This window comes from Bufo gargarizans, chromosome 1, assembly GCF_014858855.1.
Source record: "Bufo gargarizans isolate SCDJY-AF-19 chromosome 1, ASM1485885v1, whole genome shotgun sequence".
In the NCBI taxonomy this organism is placed as follows: Eukaryota; Metazoa; Chordata; class Amphibia; order Anura; family Bufonidae; genus Bufo; species Bufo gargarizans.
Window position 1 is genome coordinate 455,979,924 of NC_058080.1, and position 27,795 is coordinate 456,007,718.

The 27,795-nt window shown below is 42.8% G+C and overlaps 1 protein-coding gene across 1 annotated transcript in view; it reads left to right on the top strand.

Annotated features, from left to right (window-relative positions):
* Positions 1–27,795, top strand: part of PGM5 (phosphoglucomutase 5) — a 162,293-nt gene that overhangs the window by 51,231 nt on the left and 83,267 nt on the right. The window contains exons 3-6 of the mRNA XM_044272695.1: positions 1,136–1,282; positions 6,965–7,090; positions 12,333–12,523; positions 21,101–21,255. Of these exons, the coding sequence (XP_044128630.1) occupies positions 1,136–1,282; positions 6,965–7,090; positions 12,333–12,523; positions 21,101–21,255 (619 nt within the window). The remainder of the gene's footprint in view (positions 1–1,135; positions 1,283–6,964; positions 7,091–12,332; positions 12,524–21,100; positions 21,256–27,795) is intronic.

Below are 27,795 nucleotides of genomic sequence, written 5' to 3' on the forward strand. Positions count from 1 at the left end.
TTTTTAGCCACATGAAACCTCAAGTCGTGTGGATCAAGTCGTGTGGGATTAGTGATGTGCGATGCTTCCTTTGTCGACAAGCCAGTTATCTGCACTTGTCGCAAACGGAGAGGGACAGAATCCTTGAACTGAGAGACCTTGGTTTACCCCTCTGGCAAATTGCTATGCCCCTAGGCCAAGATGTCTGCATTGTTTAACGTTGCGTGTCCCGGTGAAATGACAACAATGAACTGGAATGACATCAAGATGTGCACAGAAGCGAACCTCTGTATAAGAAGCATCATTTGATTAGAAAAATGGTGCATATAAGTGCGTATATTTCTGCACACACTTATTGCTGCTCACTCTCAAAGCTGAGTATATCGAGATGTTTTGAATATTTTTTTCCTGTTTTTAGGATTTACATATCATTAAAATGGTTATCGATCCTGTGATTTCCATAATTCAACAACTTTTTTTTTTCTTGGTGTTGCATTATCAATGTTGAGCAGTATATTTAAAAACAAGTGGCTTTATCAAAATTTGACTTTCATCCTTAGGCTAGTTTCACATTAGCGCTTAAGATCTGGCAGGCTGTTCCAGCAGGGAAGAGCCTGCCGGATCTCTCTGCATTCCGGCATTGCCGGAAGCTTAAACGCCACAATCCGGCTCCATTAACTATAATGGGGACTGGCGGAGATCTGGCTGCAACCTTGCAAATATGCAGAGAGTCAGCGACAAGAAAACCACTGCGCACAATTCAGCAATGCAGAGAGATTCGGCTGGATCCTAAGCGCTGGTGGGAAACTAGCCTTACACATCTTAATATTTCCCTAAAAACCTCAAAAACAATTGTGATTTTCATTCTGCTACTCCCTGAAAATCCATTAAGTTGCATATAAAACTGCCACCACATATCTGCAGTCTAATAAATCCTTCAAATGTTGTTCCAAGCAGGTGTTTCTTTATGAGCCTGGATGCAGATGTTGACGACTGCGCCCAAAGTTTCCCATCCAATTCTGTCACTAGATGCTGACAACGTCATTTGCTACAGTAGCTGTTGACTTACAATATACATCTGCTTTCTGCTCCGAAGCACAGTATGTTTTATGTTCATAAGCTTGTAATTTTACTTACGGTGCTATTCTTTTTTTAGGTCCTGCTCCTGATGCGGTTACAGATAAGATTTATCAGATCAGTAAAACTATTGAGGAATATGCTATTTGTCCAGAACTGCGGATTGACCTCTCAAGAGTTGGGAGACAGGAATTTGACTTGGAGAATAAGTTCAAACCATTTAGAGGTAGTGAGAATTTTAAAAGTGTTTGTTGCTACTGTTAGGATTTGGGGAATGCAATTCAAATGAGCTTTTAACAAACTCTGCCCGATGCCAGATGTAAGGCAGCTATCCTATAAGTCAATGTTCGACCCTTAAAAAGGCCTCGAGACATGACTTGGATAATAATTAACCCAGCATTGCATCTGCAGACAGCTGGTTCTCACCCAGTTAAGGCTACTTTCTATGTTTTTGCTGTCCGGTTTTGAGATACGGGGATCTCAAAACCGTTATAATATTACAACCAGCTGCAACTGTTCAGTAAAGATGCGGTTGTATTATATTGAAAATGAAGAAATCGGATCCAGCACTAAAACATTTTTGACATGTCAATGGGCGCCGGAACAGTTTTTTTCGTGTTAAGAACATGTTTTTTGGTGCAAGATCCGGCTTCTTCAATTTCCCAGGCAGCACACAAAACGCGTGAGAACGCAACAAACCAGAACGGAATGCATTCTGGTGCACTCCATTCCGGTTTGTTCACTTTTGTCCCCATTGACAATGAATGGTAACAAAACGGAACTATTGTTCTGCGGTTTTGAGACCGTGTGCCGGTTCTCAAAACCGTACAGCACAACACAGATGTGAAAGTAGCCTAAACAAGTACTCTCTGCTGTGCATTGATGAGGGGCAATCACCCCAGAACAGCTGTCTGAAGATAAGATGCTGGCTTAATTATTATCCGAATCATTTCTCAAGGCCTTTTAAAAGGTAGACCATTGATAGCTACCTAACATCTGGTAGCATTAGAGGCAGAGCTTGTTATTTGCATACCTTCAGCAGACGTGTAAAATGGATCTCTATATCTCAGACTGACTAAAGATGACAACCTTACATATGTGCAATGTTAAAGCATGTTTTTTATTTCAGTGTAAGGGCAGATGCCTCAGACTCCCATATGATGCTGAAATCTTACAGAACTTAATTTATCACAAAACTTCCCGCTGCCTTGCCACCAGCTGCTATCTCATTAGACTAAACTCTGTAATTAAGAGGCATGCACTATGGTCAATGCCCACTAGGCTGTCTAATCTATCTTCATGAACGGGTCAGAGTGCCATGTCATACACAAGTATTTCTGTCTGATCTAAGGTATCACTGATCCTACAGCTGTGCTGAAATTGTGTGATCTGGAAAAAAAAAACCTTTGTGGCATTCTTTGTCATGGATAAGTAAACACGTGCAATAAAGTGCATACTGCATGACCCATAGTGATTGTCATACATATCCGGAGTGCCAGCCATACATATCCACAGGGCTTTTTTTCTCAGAGAAAAGGTGGTGGAACTCACCCCCCCCCCCCTCCCCTGGCCACGCTCCTACCCACCCCTAGGACCGCCCCCTAAAACCGCCCCTTTAGAGAACAGGGATGCAAGTAAAATTGGGGGGGGGGGGGGGGGGGGGGCGCTATAAAAGTCCAGCCCAGCAAATAAACCCCCCAGATGGGGATGGCACTGTTAATGGGGGATCTGGGGATGGCACTGTTAATGGGGGATCTGGGGATGGCACTGTTAATGGGGTGGAGGATCTGTGGATGGCACTGTTATGGGGGATTTGTGGATGGCATCCACAGATCCCCCATCCTATAACAGTGCCATCCACAGACCCCCCTATCCTATAACAGTGCCATCCACAGACCCCCCCACCCTATAACAGTGCCATCCACAGACCCCCCCACCCCATAACAGTGCCATCCACAGACCCCCCACCCCATAACAGTGCCATCCACAGACCCCCCTTAGCAGTGCCATCCACAGACCCCCCCATAACAGTGCCATCCACAGACCCCCCCACCCCATAACAGTGCCATCCACAGACCCCCCACCCCTTAACAGTGCCATCCACAGACCCCCCCACCCCATAACAGTGCCATCCACAGACCCCCCTTAACAGTGCCATCCACAGACCCCCCACCCCATAACAGTGCCATCCACAGACCCCCCCTTAACAGTGCCATCCACAGACCCCCCATTGCCGCTCCAGTACAGTTATAAAATGTGTAAAATTAATAATGATTCTATTCATGCTGCCCCCTCTGTAGTATAACATTCAATATATCCATCCTACTCACAGGGCTACTGTTATCGTAATGCAGGCCGGCCGGGCAGACGAGCGGCAGCGTCACTGACTGACGTCACGTGCCTGCGCCGCCTGCTTCATTCATAAAGTAGGCTGGGCAGGCACGTGACATCAGTCAGTGATGCTGCCGCTCGTCTGCATTACGATAACAGTAGCCCTGTGAGTAGGATGGATATATTGAATGTTATACTACAGAGGGGGCAGCATGAATAGAATCATTATTAATTTTACACATTTTATAACTGTACTGGAGCTGGGGGCTGGAGCACAGTGAACGCACCGGCCCCCAGCTCCTCCTCCCAGTCCCTCCCCGCTGATACATCGCAGCCTGCGATGCTGGAGCATGGCAGGCTGCGATGTCAAAAGGTGGTGGAACGCCGTTCCGGTGCGTTCCGCCAGAAAAAAAGCCCTGCATATCCAGATAAAGCTCCAGCTACATATGTTCTTACAGAGTGATAGAACTCATAAAGGTAGTTGTGATAGTTCTATGGAGATCAGTTGTTCTGGAAATCACTGGAAATCTAAGACCTCACAAGTTTGATTATAGAAGTATCTGGTTTGGTGTCTGTATGAATAGCCAGCATCTATACCTTTATTTAGGGGTCAGGTATGTGGTCTGTATGTGTTCTATGGAAACAGTAGGTTTAAAGAGCACACCAAATGCTTGAAATAACTTCTTTATTAACTTCAACTTTTCTTCATATATAACACTGCTGCCTCTGCAGCGGATAGTCCATGTACAAAACACGTGTTGAATAAAGTATCATAAAATGGCGGTATGCATAAGATGGTGGTTCAACTGTTCAATCTTGTCATTCAACATAAAATAGTGGATATATTTATCTCTTCAGTATCTGTACTCTCACTTTAAGTTATTTAAGCACTTTATGATCCCTCTGAGAGGTATATCTGAAGTTAACCAATAGCTCTACTTGCTCAACTTGGTTTGCAGTTTGCTTTATACAATTACTTATGATCTGGTATGAGCAGTTTGCAGTTTGTATGCAATTTGCAATTTGTATGGTTGGTGTAAATGTACGTAAACACATATATAACTAGTTCAGTATACAGTTCTCATCACTACATTAACAATAGAAACATATATATAACTGTTATAAATACCTATTTTGGCCTCTCGCTTCCATAAAACACAGCTCTTAGTGGAGTGAATGTCTATTCAGCTACTCTCCTCCTGGTGAATCCAGCTAGGGGAATTCTCAACACAGGCTGAGTGTAAGATTGGCTGTGATTGGCCAAGACTCCTGCTCAGTGTGAGGCTGGCTGTGATTGGTCTTACCTCCAGCTCAGTAACAACAGTTTAACTCTATGCTTTCTTTTGTGTCTGCTGTGTCATTGAGCTTACCTTACATTATATAATGAATCTTAAAGGCATATTATCTTTTCTGCTTCTGTGAACACAATATATAACTGTTACATGACATAGAAAAACATGAAGTCACAGTAAATAACTATGCTTTTGTCTTTAACATATAAACATAGCAACTGTATTAAGGTTATTGGCAGGTCTAGCTGGCATATAAGCTATATTAGCAACCTAGAACAGGTCTTAGCTGGCCAGCTATATGGGGGCATGTCCTATATAAATATCTGGAGCATAAGGAAAGTTGGTGGTGCACTACTCACGCTGCTTTTTGTTCCTGTCTTTATAATTTCTCTGATGTCCCTTGTCAACAGTTGGCACCTATGGTATAAGGTGCACTTATCTTTCCTTTTTGAAGCATAAAAGAGAGGGTCAAATGAAACCAGTTCTCTGGAAATGTTTTTCTTTTGTTCTCCAGATCAGCAGTCATCTAATTATATGCAGAATTATAATGAATGGTAATACCACTATCATGACCCTGGAGGCAGATAACACAGGATCCACCATTGACAACAGATGAGGGATAGCTCAGCTATTCTTTAACATAACCATACACATTAGATTTGTATAGACTGGACTCTCCACTTCGAGCGACCATCTAATGTGATGTCAGGGAAGATAAGGATCAGGCACGTTGGATTTCAACTGTCTGATCTTTTTGTTCTTAGGAGATAAGCTACTTCCAGAGGAGACTGGCAGCAGCTTTCTCTCATCTCCCCATTCACTACATATGCATGCTTGCTCGGCCGAACCAAGGATGCATATGCATGGAAGGATCTCATGTGTAAAGCCAGCTTATTCCACCCATGCACAAAGCAGCAAGTTTCAGTTAATGAGTTGCGAGAGCTCTAGAGGCTTGAATTAAACCATTTCATATTTCCTATATGGAGAGGGACTAGGAAGTAAAGATCAGTGGAGGATCTCGTAAGTGTGGGAAAGGGAACAGCAGGGGATCAGTAAGGGGATAATTTAATGTATGTTTTAAGGCATTCTAACCCTTTAAAGAAAATGCAGCCAGACAATCCCTTTAAACAGAACATGCATGTGCCGGATGGTGGGCCCTCCGTTCTATCTACTCTGTAGTGATATAAGGTAGTCCAGTCAGACCCTGCTGTATCCAGTCTGTTAGGGTATGGCCACATGGTCAGGTTTCCCAATGGCCAGGTTTCTTGATGCAATTTTGGAAGCCAAAATAAGGAGTGGAACATAAAAGTAGAGAGAGGTCAGATATGACTTATTTTTTTATTTTTTTTATTCACTCCTGGTTTGGCTTCCAAAACGGCATCATTTTTTTATATAATCTACTTACTATATAATCTACTATAGGTGTACACAGGGTATCCCTGGTAACTTCAGGTACACCGTAATATGCATGCTTAATTACAACTTTTATACTTAGGATACTGTAAGCTTGGCTGGAAATTCTGTTGTTTATGCTCTTGCCTTGATCTGGTTCCACACCATCCTGTGCTGGATGTGCACTGGATAGGAGCATGTGTATTTGGTTTGCTTGGTTATTTTCCAGCATATACCTATCCTGGTTCTGTTACAATATGTATTCAGCAAACTTGGTTATTTTATAGTATCTATATACTGAGCCTGGTTCTGTTACAACGTATGCAGTATCTTGGTCCTTTTGCAGTATCTACCAGTTTATAGTGACCCTGGAATCTGTCACCGTATCTATGCAGTATGCTTGCTTGTGGTATTGTATCTATTCACTCCATTTCTTCTCTTCCATGAGACACACCCTAAGGCTTCATGCACATGACCATATTTTAGGTCCGCGTCTAAACCACATTTTTTCAGTTTTGCGGACAAGAATAGTTTACAATTGGGCCTGTAAAAAATGCGGTATCCGTATTTTTTGTGGATCCGTGGTTTGGAGCTGTAAAATACATATGGCCATTTGTATAAGACTTTAACCAAATGGCCTACACCTGCCTATACCCTGAAAAAAGCACAGCCTACATGAAACAACCAACTTTTAGGTGGCTTTGATAGTTGACATTCAAAGGTTCTGCTCTTCTTTTTTGTGACAACACTTATGTTATCTGTTTTTGAAGATGTCATAGTTCTTATTAATCTTGCACAAATGTTATGAATCATAAATTCTTTTCAGCTTTGTGTTAAGTATTTTTGTGCAAGTCAGAATAACCTAAACTTGTTTTTTTGCATTAATTTTTTAGTTGAAATAGTGGATTCAGTGGAGGTTTATCTCAATTTGCTCAGAACAATTTTTGACTTTAATTCTATTAAGAGCTTGCTTACTGGTCCGAGTCAGCTGAAAATAAGGATTGATGCAATGAATGGAGGTAAGAAAAGGGCTACTGAATATTCATAAATGGGGTTTACAACATTTTTTTTAGCATTATTCTTAGAATTGCTATAAAGAAAACTTTTAAATCTGCTTACTTTACTAGTACACATTTATAAGCCCTGTTCTAAATGTCAACCTGTCCTTCCTTTCTCCGGGGATGGTAATGCTATGTACACACATGACATATACCTATTTCTGCAAGTATCTCCGCCAATGTACAGCACATCATCAGCCACGTGCCATACATAGGACTTTGTTACTTATGTGAGATACAGAGCTTGTGCTGTTGTAGCTGTGACACATGCTCAGTGAGATGACCAGGGGGTTCATTGCTTCAACTGTGCTTGTGCCCAGCCTCTGCAGTGCTACTTGGAACAGTATAGGATTGTAGTTCCTCAATGAATCAGTGAAACTATGCACACATTCTACTTCAGGAAGCCAAGCAGGATAACCAGAAATGGAGCATATGTCTTTATAGCATATCACAAGCTTAGCACAAAGATTAAAGATTAAAGGTAAAAACAGGCACTCACCATCTGGTAGGATGTATGAATTGATAATTTACTCAATACAATATATATGTTAAAATACACAATAAATCAATAAAAATATCCATGCACTGTAAATAAAATATCCATACACTGTAAATATATAGCTACTAACTTCTAGTATCTTACCTGTTCGTATATTTCATTTGGAACATATAGTTGAACTGCCCTATACCATGTGGTACAATCAATAAACCTTGCGCATAAATGGCTGTGTGCTCCTTATTCATATATAGCTGTGCAAATTCATATCATAAATGGTGTAATCACCCCAATTTCTGTGGAGTTGGTGAGGATAAAGTATTTGCGGTATTATAAATACAAAATATAAAAAATTATAAAAAAGTATGGAAAGTATGCAATAAAGATCTTGAAGAAAAGTGTCACAAAACTATAGCAATAGTATCCCAGTGATAGTCAGTGTCAGTTCAATGCTCCCAGTCAGTAAGACTTTGATTTCCTTGAGGGCTAGGTATTGCTCATAGGGCTAGCGTTTGGGGCGTCCCCCTGATGCGCACCATCTTACCTTACCCTTCTCACGATATACTTCGGATGGAGTTGTTTGATTTAGACAGGATCGGTATTTCTGTCTCTCGATACCTGGTGCCACGTACAACATGGAATATCCACCAGACCTTGGTGGTGAGTTGCCTTTACTCCGGACAATGTTGCTCGTGTTTCTCGGTGTCTCATGTGATCTTGCTCTGAGGTCATAAGACCTTGCCTTGCCTGAGTATCGACGTCCCAGCAACTCTAGCGTTGTCACATGTTAGAGCGGGTCAGGTGATACTGCTTGCGCTTCAATGGATATACATTCAGTCTTTATGGTAAAAGACAGTAATGTTAGATAGTCTTTGTAAGATTTTAGGTGGGTAGTCTTTCTCTCCGAAACATCCAGACGCGTTTCGAGGCATCAACCTCTTCCTCAGTGGCTTCCTGAGCCACTGAGGAAGAGGTTGATGCCTCGAAACGCGCCTGGCTGTTTCGGAGAGAAAGACTACCCACCTAAAATCTTACAAAGACATCCACTGTGCCAACCAACCAGTTAGACTTTGGGCTAGTCCTGAGGATGTTATCCTGGCAGTTTCCTGGTTTCAATCCTTCCAAACTTATACAGGGATCTGGTCTTCGCTGCAGTGTGCTACCTTTTTGGAATACTGTATCCCCAGTGTGGTTAACTACTGACCCACGGGATGACAAACACCAGTGCTTGGCACTGAGAGAACAAACAAAGGTCAGGGCTGTCAAAGTTTGAGTCAGTGAAACAACCCAAGGGTCAGGGAAGGCTGCACAGGATCAGTACGGTCAACAGGCACAGGTCAGGTACCAGAAATCAGGATCAGGCATGCAAAAAGATAACAGCTCTTTTACAGGATCTAGCAAGCTAGAGAGACCTAGCAAGATCTATAGAGACCAACAGATATCAATTGCTCAGGCAAGAGAAGTCAGCAACACAGCTATATAGCAGATGCTGATTAGCAATTGGGAACAGCCTTGCAGTGGCTCACAGAGCAAATTAAAGGTAACCCTTGCAGTACTGCAACAGAGAAGATATACATGAACAATGGTCTTAATTTAGCCACAGGAAGCTGGTGCCCGTAGACATGGGCAGCGGCTGCCATGAACCACCATTATAACACTGTGCCCATTCAAATCAATAAGGTTGTCTGTGTAATGCAGGATAGGACAGGTCCTCCAGTGTGAGAGATCCTCATTGTAGCTGCTCTCCACTCTGGCCAAGAGCTAAAAACCCTGAACAAAGGACCCTGCTTCTAATAACTTAGAATTCCCTAATAGGTTAATGAAAATGTTTTTCTAACATGGATAACTATATATACAGTATATATATATATATATATATATATATATACAGTACAGACCAAAAGTTTGGACACACCTTCTCATTCAAAGAGTTTTCTTTATTTTCATGACTATGAAAATTGTAGATTCACACTGAAGGCATCAAAACTATGAATTAACACATGTGGAATTATATGCATAACAAAAAAGTGTGAAACAACTGAAAATATGTCATATTCTAGGTTCTTCAAAGTAGCCACCTTTTGCTTTGATTACTGCTTTGCACACTCTTGGCATTCTCTTGATGAGCTTCAAGAGGTAGTCACCTGAAATGGTCTTCCAACAGTCTTGAAGGAGTTCCCAGAGATGCTTAGCACTTGTTGGCCCTTTTGCCTTCACTCTGCGGTCCAGCTCACCCCAAACCATCTCGATTGGGTTCAGGTCCGGTGACTGTGGAGGCCAGGTCATCTGGTTCAGCACCCCATCACTCTCTTTCATTATCAAATAGCCCTTACACAGCCTGGAGGTGTGTTTGGGGGTCATTGTCCTGTTGAAAAATAAATGATGGTCCAACTAAACGCAAACCGGATGGAATAGCATGCCGCTGCAAGATGCTGTGGTAGCCATGCTGGTTCAGTATGCCTTCAATTTTGAATAAATCCCCAACAGTGTCACCTGCAAAGCACCCCCACACCATCACACCTCCTCCTCCATGCTTCACGGTGGGAATCAGGCATGTAGAGTCCATCCGTTCACCTTTTCTGCGTCGCACAAAGACACGGTGGTTGGAACCAAAGATCTCAAATTTGGACTCATCAGACCAAAGCACAGATTTCCACTGGTCTAATGTCCATTCCTTGTGTTCTTTAGCCCAAACAAGTCTCTTCTGCTTGTTGCCTGTCCTTAGCAGTGGTTTCCTAGCAGATATTCTACCATGAAGGCCTGATTTACACAGTCTCCTCTTAACAGTTGTTCTAGAGATGTGTCTGCTGCTAGAACTCTGTGTGGCATTGACCTGGTCTCTAATCTGAGCTGCTGTTAACCTGCGATTTCTGAGGCTGGTGACTCGGATGAACTTATCCTCCGCAGCAGAGGTGACTCTTGGTCTTCCTTTCCTGGAGCGGTCCGCATGTGAGCCAGTTTCTTTGTAGCGCTTGATGGTTTTTGTGACTGCACTTGGGGACACTTTCAAAGTTTTCCCAATTTTTCGGACTGACTGACCTTCATTTCTTAAAGGGACACTGACAGGGCCAATAAGCATATTGAGGTATATATCTGGCAGTACAGGTCTTATAATGGGTATTACAATCATATAAGTATCCCCCCTGTCCACATTATACATACAGTAAACTTTAAGTTTTATAACCTGCTCCAACGGTCTTCAATCTGCCCAAGGGGTGGCGTTTCACCTCTCTTGCGCCCAGCCAGCCTCCCCAACTGCCGCTTTGAAGCGCCGCCCAGCTCATGAATATTCAGTTTGCTGGGCGGCTTCTGCGGTCCCCGCTCTGAAGCGCTTCGCTTAACAGTGCCCGGCGCATGCGCCGGATCTTGTGAAGTCCGGTACATTAAGCGCCGCCCAGCTCATCAATATTCACTTCGCTGGGCGGCGCTTACTGTCCCCGACTTCACAAGATCCGGCGCATGCGCAGGGCACTGTTCAGCGCAGCGCTTCAGAGCGGGGACCGCAGAAGCCGCCCAGCAAACTGAATATTCATGAGCTGGGCGGCGCTTCAAAGCGGCAGTTGGGGAGGCTGGCTGGGCACAAGAGAGGTGAAACGCCGCCCCTTGGGCAGATTGAAGACCGTTGGAGCAGGTTATAAAACTTAAAGTTTACTGTATGTATAATGTGGACAGGGGGGATACTTATATGATTGTAATACCCATTATAAGACCTGTAGTGCCATATATATACCTCAATATGCTTATTGGCCCTGTCAGTGTCCCTTTAAAGTAATAATGGCCACTCGTTTTTCTTTACTTAGCTGCTTTTTTCTTGCCATAATACAAATTCTTACAGTCTATTCAGTAGGACTATCAGCTGTGTATCCACCTGACTTCTCCACAACGCAACTGATGGTCCCAACCCCATTTATAAGGCAAGAAATCCCACTTATTAAACCTGACAGGGTACACCTGTGAAGTGAAAACCATTTCAGGTGACTACCTCTTGAAGCTCATCAAGAGAATGCCAAGAGTGTGCAAAGCAGTGATCAAAGCAAAGGGTGGCTGCTTTGAAGAACCTAGAATATTACATATTTTCAGTTGTTTCACACTTTTTTGTTATGTATATAATTCAACATGTGTTATTTCATAGTTTTGATGCCTTCAGTGTGAATCTACAATGTTCATAGTTATGAAAATAAAGAAAACTCTTTGAATGAGAAGGTGTGTCCAAACTTTTGGTCTGTACTGTATATATATATATATATATATATATATAAAAATTATATTATAATATATACAGTATATAATAATTATCTATTTTATACCTATGAGAAACTCACCAATACAAAGCACTACATGCAACTTTAGCCAAAGGTATCCATACACAGATGTAAAAAAAGTATGGTCATATAAACAAAAGTAATATAAAATGATGTATTTTTATGGCTCCATATCAGCTTTAACTTGTTTTTAGTAGCTTTTAATCAGCAATATGCACATGAGTAAATTTGACCTTTAGAAAGAAAATACCTTCTGGATCATGACAATGTTTTGCAATCCTCTGGCTGTTGGATCTGGGCTTCCATGAATTGTAATATAAAAATAACAGGCCCTGTTAACTCATTGGAATTTAATTCTGGCATGTTATTGATATAAGGTCTTTGTGCTGATCTTTGCTATACACTGTCTTAGTAAACTATATACACTGCTTCAACTATTTTCTAGTGATGGGTCCTTATGTGCGAAGAATACTCTGTGATGAATTAGGAGCACCTGCCAATTCTGCAGTCAATTGTGTCCCCTTGGAAGACTTTGGTGGGCAGTATCCTGACCCCAACTTAACATATGCCAGTGGTCTCTTGGAGGCCATGAAAGGGGGAGAGCATGGCTTTGGAGCTGCATTTGATGCTGATGGAGTAAGTATACATTTGAAAATTGCTACCAGCATTGTCTGCTGCATATAGAACTAGTTTGTGCTGAAAGAGTTCAGATCTATTGTATTATGTGATATACTTACCAAAAATATAATAGTTTGCAAAAAAATAAGTTTTACCAATAAAACATGTATTACGATAAATAAAAAATAGACTAGGATCATTATTCAGTAATATATGTATGTATAGTGCCTTTAAAAATTATTCATACCCCATGAACTTTTCCAAGTATGTGTGAAGTGAAAAGAAATTGATACATGGTTTTTCACAAATTTTTAAATATATAAATCTGTGGTGTGCATTTGTATTCAGCCCCCTGTACTCTGATAAGCCTAAATAAAACGCAGTGTGTCCAATTGCCTTCAGAAGTAATTAGTAAATTGTCATTTATTCTTAGTATCACTACAGCTGTGCTGTGAAGGTCTCAGAGGTTTGTTAGTGAACATTAGTGATCAAAAAGCACTATGAAAACCAAGGAACACAACAGACAGGTCAAGGATAAAGTTGTGGAAAAGTGTAAAGCAGGGTTAGGTTATAAAAAAATATCCCAAGCTCTGAATAACAGTACTCATGGAGCACTGTTCAATCCATAATCTGAAAATGGAAGGAGTATGGCACAACTGAAAATTTACCAAGACATGGCCGTCCACCTAAACTGAAAGCCTCCTAAACTGAAAGAAAAACGTGGGCAGCACTGGTGCCTTGCAGCACTGGGGTCCTACCAAGGACAACATCTGCATATAGTTTGTATGTTCTTCCTATGTTTGCGTGGGTATCCTCCAGGTACTCCAGTTTCCTCCCACACTCCAAAGACATACTGATAGGAAACTTAGATTGTGAGCCCCATTGGGGACAGCTTGATGCTAATGTCTGTAAAGTGCTGCAGAATATAGTAGCGCTATATAAGTGCTTAAAATAAATAAATAAAGCAGCCAAGAGGTCCATAGTCACTTTGGAGGAGCTGCAGAAATCCACAGCTCCGGTTGCCATAAGAAGTCCCGTTTGCAGTTTGCCACAAGCCATGTAAAGGACACAGCAAAGATTTGGAAGAAGGTGCTCTGATCATATTAGACCAAAGTTGTGCCAATGCTTTTCTTCAGCAGGGACCGGAAAGCTGGTCAGAGTTGATAGATGGAACTTGAAAATTGCTGTTCACAAATACTCTCCATCCAATCTTGAGTTATTTTGCAAAGAAAAATGGGCAAAAGTTTTATGTGAAGAAAAGACCGGCACTCACTTTGTTCATATATCATGCTGTTTATTGCCACATTGTAGATATTATGTGACGCGTTTCGGCTCTGAGTCTTCCTTAGACATATTACAATCACCAGTGTGACTCATATATATATATAGTGGATATAAAAAATCTACGCACCCCTGTTAAAATGTCAGGTTGCTGTGCTGTAAAAAAATGAGACAAAGATAAATCATTTCAGAACTTTTTCCACCTTTAATGTGACCTATAAACTGAACAACTCAATTGAAAAACAAACTAAAATCTTTTAGGTGCAGGGAAGAAAAACAAAAAAACTAAAATAATGTGGTTGCATAAGTATGCACACATCACATAACTGATGTAGCTGTATTCAGAATTAAGCAATCACATTTAAAATCATGTTAAATAGGAGTCAGCATACACCTGCCATTATTTAAAGTGCCTCTGATTAACCCCAAATAAAGTTCAGCTGCTCTAGTTGGTCTTTCCTGAAATTTTCTTAGTCGCATCCCACAGCAAAAGCCATGATCCACAGAGAGCTTCCAAAACATCAGAGGGATCTCATTGTTAAAAGGTATCAGTCAGGAGAAAGGTACATGGAACACAGTGAAGACAGTCATCATCAAGTTGAGAAAATATGGCACAACAGTGACATTACCAAGAACTGGACGTCCCTCCAAAATTGATGAAAAGACGAGAAGAAAACTGGTAGCGTATACTGTACCAAGAGGCCTACAGCAACATTAAAGGAGCTGCAGGAATATCTGGCAAGTACTGGCTGTGTGGTACATGTGACAACAATCTCCCGTATTCTTCATATGTCTGGGCTATGGGGTAGAGTGGCAAGACGAAAGCCTTTTCTTTACGAAGAAAAACATCCAAGCCCAGCTACATTTTGCAAAAACACATCTGAAGTCTCCCAAAAGCATGTGGGAAAAGGTGTTATGGTCTGATGAAACCAGGGTTGAACTTTTTGGCCATAATTCCAAAAGATATGTTTGGCGCAAAAACAACACTGCACATCACCAAAAGAACACCATACCCACATTGGTGGTGGCAGCATCATGCTTTGGGGCTGTTTTTCTTCAGCTGGAACTGGGGCCTTAGTTAAGCTAGAGGGAATTATGAACAGTTTAAAATACCAGTCAATATTGGCACAAAACCTTCAGGCTTCTGCTAGAAAGCTGAACATGAAGAGGAACTTCATTTTTCAGCATGACAACGACCCAAAGCATACGTCCAAATCAACAAAGGAATGGCTTCACCAGAAGAAGATTAAAGTTTTGGAATAGCCCAGCCAGAGCCCAGACCTGAATCCGATTAAAAATCTGTGGGGTGATCTGAAGAGGGCTGTGCCCAGGAGATGCCCTCGCAATTTAACAGATTTGGAGTGTTTTTGCAAGGAAGAGTGAGCAAATCTTGCCAAGTCAAAATGTGCCATGCTGATAGACTCATACCCAAAAAGACTGAGTGCTGTAATATAATCAAAAGGTGCTTCAACAAAGTATTAGTTTAAGGGTGTGCACACTTATGCAACCATATTATTTTATTTATATTTTTATTTTGTGTAATTTTAGAGGTTGAGTGTAATGCAGAGTCTTCTTAAGGTGTTTGTAAATCTTAAAAGGGTCAGCTAATCACTGCTAATTGGCTGTAGTGTCATGTGCGGTGGTTGAAATGCCATCACTGCAGGACAGCAACAGAGGCCCGTGGGGAGTATTGGACTGGCCCACAAGAATACTAGAGGGTCCTCCCTCCGGTGGGTCCAACAGCAAGCAAAATAACTGATTGCTGATAAAACAGGGCCCCTAAGGTCTAAAGAATCTAAAACACCTTGGAACCAATAACCAGATCACCAATGCTCCCTAATGTCTACTTCATTGCATGTAATGGACTGTTAACTACTGTCATAACTGTGATGAGTGAAAAAACTGGACATTACTTAAAGGGGTCCAAATACTTTTCTTGCCCAAGGGCCATTTTTAGTCTATGCCCTCCTGTGAACCAGATGTTCTATTAAATCTTTTGATAATAAGTCTTGCATGTGCATGTGATAACAATTACTTATTGACATGTCCCATGCAAAGAGGGTGAGCCCTCAGAAACATTTTCTCTGGTGAGCCCAGTGCTGGTGGAGCAATGGAGCAGCAATGCTAGAGTGTTGTCAGGATTATTTTGTTGTTGTATGGCATCTCCATTCTTGCCCCAGGTTTTAAATGTCCTGGCTCCTGGACAACCTCTCAACCCCATAAAAGCGAATTTTTGCAACACTTGGCAAAAACAAGTAAAACATATACATGCTCTCCCTTGATAAAATGTGGTGTGTTAAAGAAAAAAATTCCTCTACTGTTGCCTGCATGAAAAATATATCTTGTACTTATCTAATCAGTTCCTACTTCAGCACTGAGAATTGGTGGTTTTATTCCCATGAAAATCCCAACTGGAAGAAGTGTCCATCAGCAATACTGTACATGATAATGTAGTAAAGTTAGGACGAAGGAGGAGGTGCCTATGGATGCAAGCAATGTCATAATCCAATATCAATAATTCACATCACTGTTTCATAATTGAATGTACTGTAAATAGGTCAAATTATATTTCATGATATTAAACAAGGCAAGGCAAGCAAGCCAGTGATGATATCAGAATTAGACCTTTCAGTTTCCCCTATTTGTTTCCATTTTTACAATATGATGATGACACTAAATGGTAGAAATATATCTCTTTTTTTGTTTTGTAACTTTTTAAATACCCTTTAACACTAGCACTGTCAAAGTGGCCAACAGTCTCAAATTTTCAGAGACCTGCAAATTCAGCCTCAGCCCGAAAATGTGTGGGGATTATGTAAAACCCTCTAGGTGGGTTTGGGGTATGCCCGCGTGCAGGCTTGTGTGCCCCAAATTTACCAACATGTTAAAGGGGTTGTCTCACTTCAGCAAGTGGCATTTATCATGTAGAGAAAGTTAATACCATTTAGGCTATTTTCACACTTGCGTTCAGAGCGGATCCGTCTGGTGTCTGCACAGACGGATCCACTCCTATAATGCAGACGATTGGATCCGTTCAGAACGGATCCGTCTGCATTATAGTTTAGAAAAAATGTGAAGTGTGAAAGTTGCTCAGACGGATCTGTCCAGACTTTACACTGAAAGTCAATGGGGACGCATCCGTTTGAAAATTGAGCCATATTGTGTCAACTTCAAACGGATCCGTCCCCATTGACTTACATTGTAAGTCTGGATGGATCCGTTTGCCGGCCGGTTCGGGTGTCCGCCTGCTGAGCGGAGCGGAGGACAAACGCCGCCAGACTGATGCATTCTGAGTGGATCCGCATCCACTCAGAATGCATTAGGGCTGGACGGATGAGTTCGGGGCCGCTTGTGAGAGCCTTCAAACGGAACTCACAAGCGGAGCCCCGAACACTAGTGTGAAAGTAGCCTTACCAAAGCCACTTACTAATGTATTCTGATTGTCCATATTGCTTCCTTTGCTGGCTGGATTCAGTGAAAGTGGCGGCCTCTCTGATGCCTGGGACTGTGGGAGCACACATAGGCTGGTGCTAGCAGCTAGTAGCTGGTGTGCAAGCACGGCCACCACTGAAGGATTGCAGGGTGGTCGTAGCCATGTAAATGAGCAGTGTATAATGTGATGGAAAAATTAATCCAGACAGCAAAGGAAGTAATATAGACAGTCGCAATACATTAGTAAGTGCTTTGTATTAACTTTCTGTACATGATAAATGCCATGTGCTGAAGTGACACAACCCCTTTAAATATGCACTGTGTGTGTTTGTGTGTGTAAATCTGAATAGCATGTGAAATTAACAGAATAATAGTTTAAGATGGATTTAGGTAAGGCATGATGTATACATCTAGTTCTATTATTAATTTAGCATATACATTGGTGATGTAAGGCAATATTTAAGCTTATATAACGCAAGTAGTGAGAGGATCCCTGAAAAGGAAAATCCTCTACCAGAAAATATAAGCTCCTACACCAACTTCAAATAACTGGAGTTAGGTGCACTGCAGTATTCCACAACTCCTGGCCAGTGCTATGTTCTGGCCTTGATTCTGTTGACTGCTTTGCTTGTGCAGATCATCTTTTGAGTAGTTTAAAAATCTGTCTGTTAGAAAGGTTCTTGTTGCTGATATCATACGGGGAATCTCTGATCAAGTTCCAAGGAACTCCAGTGGAACCCTAATAGGGAAACAGTAAATGCTTAGGTTCATCATGTTTTTTTTATAGACTGTGCTAGGACCCATTTACAGTACCTTGTATAATGTACATAGATCAGCCATAACATTGGGAAAAGACCCACTTATGTCACCACAACAGCTTTGACCCATTGAAACATGGACTTCTCAGTGTCATGTTGTGTATCTAGCACTAAGACATTACCAGCAGATCCTTTAAAGAGGACCTTTCATGGGTCCAGACATTAAAAACTAAGTATCAGGATACCTGGGGCATAGTGCAGGGATCTAACTGCACTTACTAGTTTTCCTGGGTGCCGCTCCGTTCTCCCACTTGGTATGCTACTAGCATCGGAACAATGAGGAGGAGACTGAGTCTCTCTCCGTGGGCGTCTCCTTCTCCCTGTCTGTAGCGCTGTCCAATCGCAGCGGAGAGCGTCACAGCTAGGGAGAAAACAAAACTCACCTTCTCCCTATGACGCTCTCCGCTGCAATTGGACAAATCTACAGCCAGGGAGAAGGAGATGCCAACAGAGAGAGACTCAGTCTCCTCCTCATTGTTCCAATGCTAACATTAGCATACCAGGCGGGAGAATACAATGGGGGCTACAGTGGGCGAATGGAGCGGCGCCCAGAAAAAATAGTAAGTGCAGTTAGATCCCTGCACTATTTCCTACGTAGCCTGATACTTCGTTTATAATGTTTAGACCTATAAACGGTCCTTTTTAAGTTCTGTGGGGTGCTAGGTGAGGTCTATGTGGATTGGATAGAGATCTGGGGAATTTGGAAGCCAAATCAACACCTTGAATTCCTTGTCATGTTCCTCACATGACAACCGTTTTTTCAGTGTTGAAAAACCCTGCTGAAAAAGGCTGCTGCCATTATGGAATGAGATACTGGGTATGCAACAATGTGAGGGAATATGTTAAAGCAACATCTACATGAATGCCAGGGCCTAATGTTTCTGTAACACATTGGCCAGAGCATTACCCTGCCTACCAGCCAGTTTCCCTTCTTCCCATAAGTCATCCTGGTGACATCTCTTTCTCAGGTATGAAACTCGCACACATACCTAGCCATCAACCAGATATAAAAGAAAATGTGATTCATCTGACCAGGCAACATTCTACTACTGCACCATCAGCACTCTGACTGGTCTGTGGGTCTGCGGACACACACAGTATCTTAAGATGAACTGTGTTCTGATACCTTTCATAGCCATCATTAAAGCGTAACTGTTGTTTTGGTTTATTTTTTAACTTAGTAAAGGGATATTAAACTTTTTTCTAATATACTTTAGTAGGGAAAGATGTTTCTTTGTTGAAGAAAACGGGGTGTAAAGAGTCCTCTTAGCAAAGTTCTGAGCGTTGTTAAGATTAATCTGTCTTCAGTCTGCAGAAGATAACTGTGTGTAACATGCAGAGGCTGTCAGCCTCCTCATCACTACCCAAGTCCCTGACTATGAACATCCACCCTTAATATCACTGCCCTTCACTCTGTCTAACTGATTTCTTATACAAGGGCATCTTTAGTGCACAGTAAAATGCTGAAGACTGAAGAAAGACTGTCCTTAGTAATACTTAGTTAGGCTACTTTCACACTAGCGTTCGGGCGGATCCGTTCTGAACGGATCCGCTCATAATAATGCAGACGGAGGCTCCGTTCAGAACGGATCCGTCTGCATTATTTTTAGCATAGAACAGCTAAGTGTGAAATTAGCCTCGTACGGATCCGTCCAGACTTTCAATGTAAAGTCAATGGGGGACGGATCCGCTTGAAGATTGAGCCACATTGTGGCATCTTCAAACGGATCCGTCCCCATTGACTTACATTGAAAGTCTGGACGGATCCGCACGGATCCGCACGCCTCCGCACGGCCAGGCGGACACCCGAACGCTGCAAGCAGCGTTCAGCTGTCCGCCTGTCCGTGCGGAGGCGAGCGGAGCGGAGGCTGAACGCCGCCAGACTGATGCAGTCTGAGCGGATCCGCCTCCATTCAGACTGCATCAGGGCTGGACGGCTGCGTTCGGGTCCGCTCGTGAGCTCCTTCAAACGGAGCTCACGAGCAGACCAGCGAACGCTAGTGTGAAAGCAGCCTTACAGCTTTGATAGGAGACTCTTTAAAGGGAACCTGTCACCGGGATTTTGTGCAAAGAGCTGAGGACATGGGCTGCTAGATCGCCGCTAGCACATCTGCAATACCCAGTCCCCATAGCTCTGTGTGCTTTTATTGTGTAAATAAACCGATTTGATACATATGCAAATTAACCTGAGATGAGTCCTGTCCCTGACTCATCTCACATACAGGACTCATCTCAGGTTAATTTGCATATGTATCAAATCGGTTTATTTACACAATAAAAGCACACAGAGCTATGGGGACTGGGTATTGCGGATGTGCTAGCGGCCATCTAGCAACCCATGTCCTCAGCTCTATACACAAAATCCTGGTGACGGGTTCCCTTTAAACCAAAACCACAGTTACATTTTAACTTTTTCAGCAAGGTACTAACCTCTTCAAACCATGAAAACCCAACAAGACATCATTTTGGAAATGCTCTGAGCAAGTTGTCTAGCCATCACAATTTGGCCCTCATGACAGCAGCTCAGATCCTTATAATTAACCTTTTTCTTTACTACTTCCAACACATCACCTTCAAGAGCTGACTGTTCACTTGCTGACTAATATTTCCCACCCCTTGACAGGTACTACTGTTAAGTTTTTAAGGTTTTTTGAGGTTAGCTAACCGCGTGTAGAGCTAAACATGAAGTTCAGAGCAGTGGGGACCAGAACAGCATCGGAATAACGAGCAGATTGGCGGAGGTGATTACTGCTTCTTTGCAATTTTAACAAGTTTTGGCCTAAAAAGAACCTTTTATGTTATGGCTGATCATTGTTCTCAGTCACATACTCTATATGGCATAAGATGTAGGTATAGCTTAACAACATGTAGAAGAGAAATCTAATGCCAACATTTCAAGAAACAGTTGGGGTCCTACAGACTAGATCACACATGTCAATCCACTGAAACACAGATCGTAATTGTAGCAGATGTGATACTCCTTATAAATGGTGTGAAAAACAGTATGAAAATGTATTTTTACCATAAACAGTTTAATAATAATAAATGTCTGCATTTGTTTCAGGACAGATACATGATCTTAGGCCAAAATGGCTTTTTTGTGAACCCTTCTGATTCCTTAGCAATTATTGCAGCCAACCTCTCCTGTGTGCCTTACTTTCGACAAATGGGAGTGCGAGGTTTTGGGAGAAGTATGCCCACTAGTACAGCCATAGACAAGTAAGTACAATTTGAATAGTTTTCTTTTTTACAAATATAGTCAAAGTATTCTACCACTTCATCCTACCCCACCCCCCGCACAATATTCTTTAGCAAGCAAAACATGTAAATGATTATGGTATGACTTTACAAATCATGAAATGTACTTTTTCTTTAAAAGAAAAACATGTTTTTGGATAACTGGACTTGTTTAAGGTCCTCTGTCTTAAAATCTTGGCCTACATATAAGCTTTAAACTGTTGTACAACTTTACATTCTAGTGATACGTTCCATTTCATGGACTATCAAAAAGTGAAAGAAAAAAGTACCATTTGCAATGCTAAATAATGCAGTGTTAGCAATAAAGATTTATAGTGGACTATGCATAATTCTAGAATCCACAGAAACTGCCCTGTCCATCCTAGAGATTGAATATATTGGTATTGTTTAAAGGGAATGTAAAATATGAAAAGCTTCCACTGGTGGTAGTCCAGGGATAGACAGCGCCACTTGTTTGATTTTGTGTTGAAACTCTGGAGAAACAGACCGATATATCAGGCAATTATCGGACATAAATTAAACCTTCCCAATAATTGCCTAATTGTTAGCGGAGATGAGGGCTGCATCAAAGGTCTCTTTACAAGGGATGGTATTACAGCAGATTGTCGGGAAGTAAGCGTTCCTACCCGACAATCTGCTGCTCGCTGGTGGAGGAGACATGTTTACACAGCATGATCTGCTGTTGGGAAACGAGGATTTTTGTGTTCACACAAACTATCCAATTACCCGATGAACAAGCGTTTTGCCCATTCATTGGGTAATCGGTGGTACATTTACATTGCCAGATCATCTCTACAGAGTGTTCAGTGTTCGATTCTCGGCACTGTAAAGGGCCTTTAAGGGCTGTATTACATAAGCAGATTTACTGACCAATTTCTGTCCAATCTGACCAATAATGGGTGTGTATAAACCACCATCTGACCAATGATTGGTCAGATAATCTGTTGGTTTAATACAGGCCTTATATGCTCATTCATCAGGTGATCGCTGGCCAATTATCAGGAACAATCATTTATACAAACACTCATCCAGATAATTGGCCTGATTATCGGTCACGGCATGTTGCAGTAAAGAAATAACAGTCCAAGCGGATGTCAGGTCAGTGTTTTCATGCAGGGTGGAAGTGTGCACTGTGTTTTATTGGTTTACATGGCTAACTAGGTGTCCTTAGACCCAGACAGAAGATTGCTGTGGTAACAACTGGAAGATAGGATTAAGTGATAATTTAGATAAAATGTTCCAGAGGACACCTAATAAATTATTGAATGACTGAAATATTTGGAATACAATTGTGGACACGTTGAAGATAATGAAGCTGCTGACAGGAAACATCTGCTTTAACATAGTCCAAAACCAACAGGATTGATGTAGCAGGGGATCTCAACTTGGATGGGATATGCACTGCACTGACAGTTCTCATTCTCAGAACATATTTTGTTAATTTCATTCAAAAGAAAACAGTAGTTGTCCATTTTGAGCAAAAACAAGCGTCACATGGTATTCAGTCATCATTGGAACTGCTTGACAATGTGTACATGCATAATGCTATCATTTATCTCTTTTATGGTATCACGTAAACAAACTAGGGATATCACTACTGTTTACAAATCATGTTTTCTAACTAAAATTAAAGGGGTTCTCTGGGACTAAGGTACTGATGACCTACCTTTAGGATAGGTCACCAATGTCAGGCCATCAGGAATTCATTGGAAGCAGGAGCTACTGAAAAACTGTTGATCGGCGACATTGTCAGAATTCAGACCACCGACGATCTGACATCGGTAATCCATCCGAAGGATAGGTCTTCAGTGCTTCTGCAGTTAGCCCCTGAGGAGCCAGTATGAGAGTGATAGTAGCTCTGAGGATGATGTGTCACTGTGTGCTCCAACAGGCCATCACTTCCTGGGGTCAGTGCAGAAGGAGATCACTCTATGTTTCCTCAGGGCACTCCCAGTAGCTGTGGAGCTCCCTGCCTGTTGGTACTTTGGGTGTGGCCTTGATATAAATGTCCATGTGTGTGCAAGGCAGGGCATACGATAAATCAATGGCCAGCATGTGGTGTTATAGGAGTCAGTAACCAGGCCAGGTTTAACAAATGTTCTTCTTTACAGAATAGGGGTGGGAGGGGGGCGGAGCCGGCTGAGCATGGTGGAGGACGTGTGCGCCTGAGCTCCTCACCAAAAGCCCGGTCTTTAAGCCTATTTCATAGCTACCCGACGAGATTATGAGGAAGACTAACAGAGAGAAGAGAGGAGAAGTGGAGAGCACCCCGAAACTGAAAAGCTCGCAGAGCGATATGAACAAGTACCTCAGCAAGAAGACCCCTTCGTCTCAGCCGGAGCGGGGGAAAGCAGCGCGCCATACGTTAGCTGCAGAGGCGCGGGAAGAGGACTCTGATGGCGACAGCTCGGATGCCTGTTCTGAAATACAAGGTGAGCGAGACGCTTTACCAATCACCAGAGCATTCCTACAACAGTCGTTAGCTCAATCGCTAGACAAAGCTCTGTCGCCAGTCCTGAAAGAACTGTCGGACATCAAGGCTGAGGTCTTACATATGGGCCATAGAGTGGAGGCCTTGGAAGACTCGCACTCCCTCATGACTCAGCACAGTGCGGGGATGCAGTCGCAACTTGCCTCGGTCTGTAAACAGGTGAATGCTGCCTTTTTGCACCTGGAAGACCAGGAGAACCGAGGGCGCCGCAAGAACATACGCCTTAGAGGGATACCAGAATTGATTTCTGCAGAGGAGCTGACACCCACAGTTCGCAGTTTATTTGGGATGCTGGTGGGCAAAGAGCGCGCAGACGCCATTGTTATTGAACGCGCCCATAGAGCCCTGCGCCCGAAACCGCCGGCTACAGAACCCCCCAGGGATGTGGTTTGTGCTCTTTTGAATTACCTAGATACTGCGGCCTTGCTCAGAGCTGCGAGAGAGGCGGGTGATCTCTTACTGGAGGAACATAAGATTCTACTGTTTCAGGACTTGGCGGCCAGTACGTTGGCGAAAAGAAGGGCCTTTCGTCCACTAACTAATGCCTTAAGGGAGAAGAAGCTCCCGGTGAAGTGGCTCTTCCCTTTTGGCCTGACAACCACAATTGAGGGTAGGCAATATACGGTGCGAGCACCAGAAGATTTGCCCAGGTTGTGGGACGCATTACAGATGGAACCGCTAGAAATCCCATCATGGCTACCAACGTCTTTCCCGCCAGACTTACCTCAGCTTCCGCAGAACCTGCAGTGGCAGACAGCGAGCAAGGGTCGCTCGCCGAGGAAGAAAGCCACCTGAGATACAGGACTCTTTTCCCATAAGAGAAGTCCTTCTTCATGTTAAAGTGTTTAATTTCTCTGTACTTATGGAAGACACCTCATGTGACAGGGTTTTTCTCTGAGATAACAGAGACGGTTTCCCCAGTCAGGGGTTTACGGTTCTACTTCATAATAATCTACAACTTTTTCCCACTGTACTCATAAGTTGTTTATTTGATGTAATTACGGGTACTCTTTTTCCAGCTTGATAGACCGGGTGGATGGAGATGGGTCCTGTGACTTCTCCACACATGTCACCCCCCACTGGCCTTAGATATTGGGCCAGAGTGTGCCTCACTGCGTCGCGAGACGCCATTGGGCTCTATAGCCCACTTGTTCTGTTCATTTTCGTTTTTACATGTTATTGTTTATGTCCTGTCCTGCTTGACATCCAATGTACTGCGGCTCTTTTAGATAACTGTTGGTTTGGATATGGCTGAAGTGAAAGTATACTCGCTTAATGTTAACGGGGCTAATATCCCTCAAAAGAGGAGTCAGCTATATCACACGTTAAAGAAAGACCGTGTTGATATTGCCTTTATACAGGAAACTCACTTCAGGCATATGCATATACCTAATATGATTAGCAAACAATTCCCCCAATGGTTTCATGCTTCTCACTCGTCGGCCTCAAGGGGCGTCTCTATAGGAGTGGGAAAGAATGTCCCGTTCCAACTGTTAGCTAAAATGGTGGATCCGGAAGGTAGATACCTGTTAGTTAAAGGGAAAATTCTTAATTTAACGATTACTATGGCGAATCTATATGCTCCAAACTATAACCAGATTAAGTGGATTTTACGGACGCTAGACATCCTGAAGCCCTTTGCGGAAGGATTGTTGATCATGGGGGGTGATTTGAACATGATCTTTGACCCCATAAAAGACACCACATCCAGAGGTAGGAATGTGCCCGTTAAGCAACTCCGCAGACTTCACCTTGCGCTGTCGGACTTTGGTCTCTCGGATGTCTGGAGATTGTTACATCCTGAAGATAAGGACTATACGTTCCACTCTAGAGTACATGATTCGTACCAGAGGTTGGACTATATTTTCTTATCCAACCATGCGCTCCCATTGGTCACGGAGGCTACGATAGACAATGCAGTTATTTCTGACCACGCTCCCATAAGTGTAAGTGTGAGGTTTGCGGACTTACCGCGTAGATCCTGGACCTGGCGTTTAAACACCACGTTAATAGATAATGCAACTCATGCGCAGGCAATCGCACAAAAACTGAGAGAATACTTTCTAAATAATGACTCAGATCAGATCTCAAGGCCCATTCTGTGGGAAGCACATAAAGAAGTGATCAGAGGAGAGCTTATTGGTCTGGGCACTAGGTTAAAAAGAGATAGAGTGAAAAAACTGAACTCACTATTACTGCAAATATCTACACTTGAAGGTTTACACAAAAAATCGCAGTCAGATGAGATATACAACTCCCTAGCTTCCCTACGTAGGCAGGTTAGAGATCTCCTTAATATTAAAACAGCAAAAATATTACAGGCCCTACGTTTTAAACATTACCTTCATGGTAATAAAAGCTCCAAGCTAATGTCCGCTCTTTTAAAACATCAGAGAGATAAGTCTTTCATTCAAGGGATAAAAACGTCAGATGGAAGTAAGCTAACAAACACGCCAGCCATAGCAAGGGAGTTCTGCAAGTTTTATGAATCTCTATACAACTTGAAAGAGGGAGGTACCCACCCAGACTTAGCCCTGCAGATTAAAAAATTCTTAAGCTCTATTATGATCCCGTCAGTCTCAGAGGCGAATAGCCGCGAACTACTGAAGCCTTTTACTGCAGAGGAGGTGGCACGGGTCCTAGATACCATTCCGACTGGGAAGTCCCCGGGGCCGGATGGGTTCCCCATTGCTTATTACAAAAAGTTTAGAGATATACTTGTTCCTTACTTTGTCAGCTTATGCAACTCATTACTTGGAGGGGAGTCTCTACCCCCACAAGCTCAGGCAGCGCATATTACAGTGATTCATAAGGAGGGGAAAGACCAAGAAGTATGTGGAAGCTACAGGCCCATTTCCCTACTTAACACTGATTTGAAGTGGTGGGCTAAACTGCTTAGTTCCAGAATTTCCAAGCTTCTGCCTGAGCTTGTGGAGGAGGAACAAGTGGGGTTCGTGCCAGGACGAGAGGGGAGATATAATGTTAGCAGGGTGGTACATGCGGTTTGTCATGCTAGGAAGAATCGGATACCAATGGTACTGTTAGGTACGGATGCAGAGAAGGCGTTCGACAGAGTCAGTTGGCTATACATGCGGAGTGTACTGGAGGCATTTGGCTTCCCAGTGCAGTTTATTAATGCCATTTTCTCGCTATATTCCTCACCATCAGCGCGCGTCATGGTTAATGGAACTCTGTCGGACGCCTTCATGATACGTAATGGCACGAGGCAGGGATGCCCCCTGTCCCCCACACTCTTTATACTCACCTTAGAGACCTTGCTTCTAAAGTTTAGGCAAAACTCTGCTATTCAGGGGTTGCGCTTAGGTACACACACCCACAAAATGGCAGCGTTCGCTGACGATTTACTACTTATGCTAACTGATCCTGAAAAGGCTATGAGCGAGGTTTTGACTATTTTCCAGCACTTTGGGGCTCTGTCCAACTTTAAGATTAACATGGACAAGTCTGAAGCGCTAGGTATATCTTTATCCCCCGCACAGCTAATTAAACTTAAGAAACTGACACCCTTCAAGTGGCCACATACTTCTATCAAGCATTTAGGAATTAATATCTCTAGCGACCCTGGCCTGTTGTTCAGACTAAACTTCCCTCCCCTATTGAATAAGATAGAAACCTTTCTCACCAAAAGCTCTCTGCCATTCCTTTCCTGGTTAGGGAGGAAAAATGTGATTACGGCTTACATATTGCCTCAGCTGTTATATACCCTAAGATCTCTTCCACTGTATTTACCGGCCAGTTACCTACTTAAACTCAGGAGGATCATAGGGAGATATATCTGGGCGAACAAAAAGGCTAGGCTACCCTTTGGGTTACTTACTAGGAGAAAAAAGCAGGGAGGCGTTTCACTCCCAGATGTGGAGCAGTATGTAAAGGCTGTACATCTGGAGAGATGGATTGCCTTGGTGAGGCCCACACCCTCACCATTGCATGTGGAGATGGAGCGTGCCCTCATGGGAAACTCAGCAGACTACATGCTGTGGTTCCCTTTC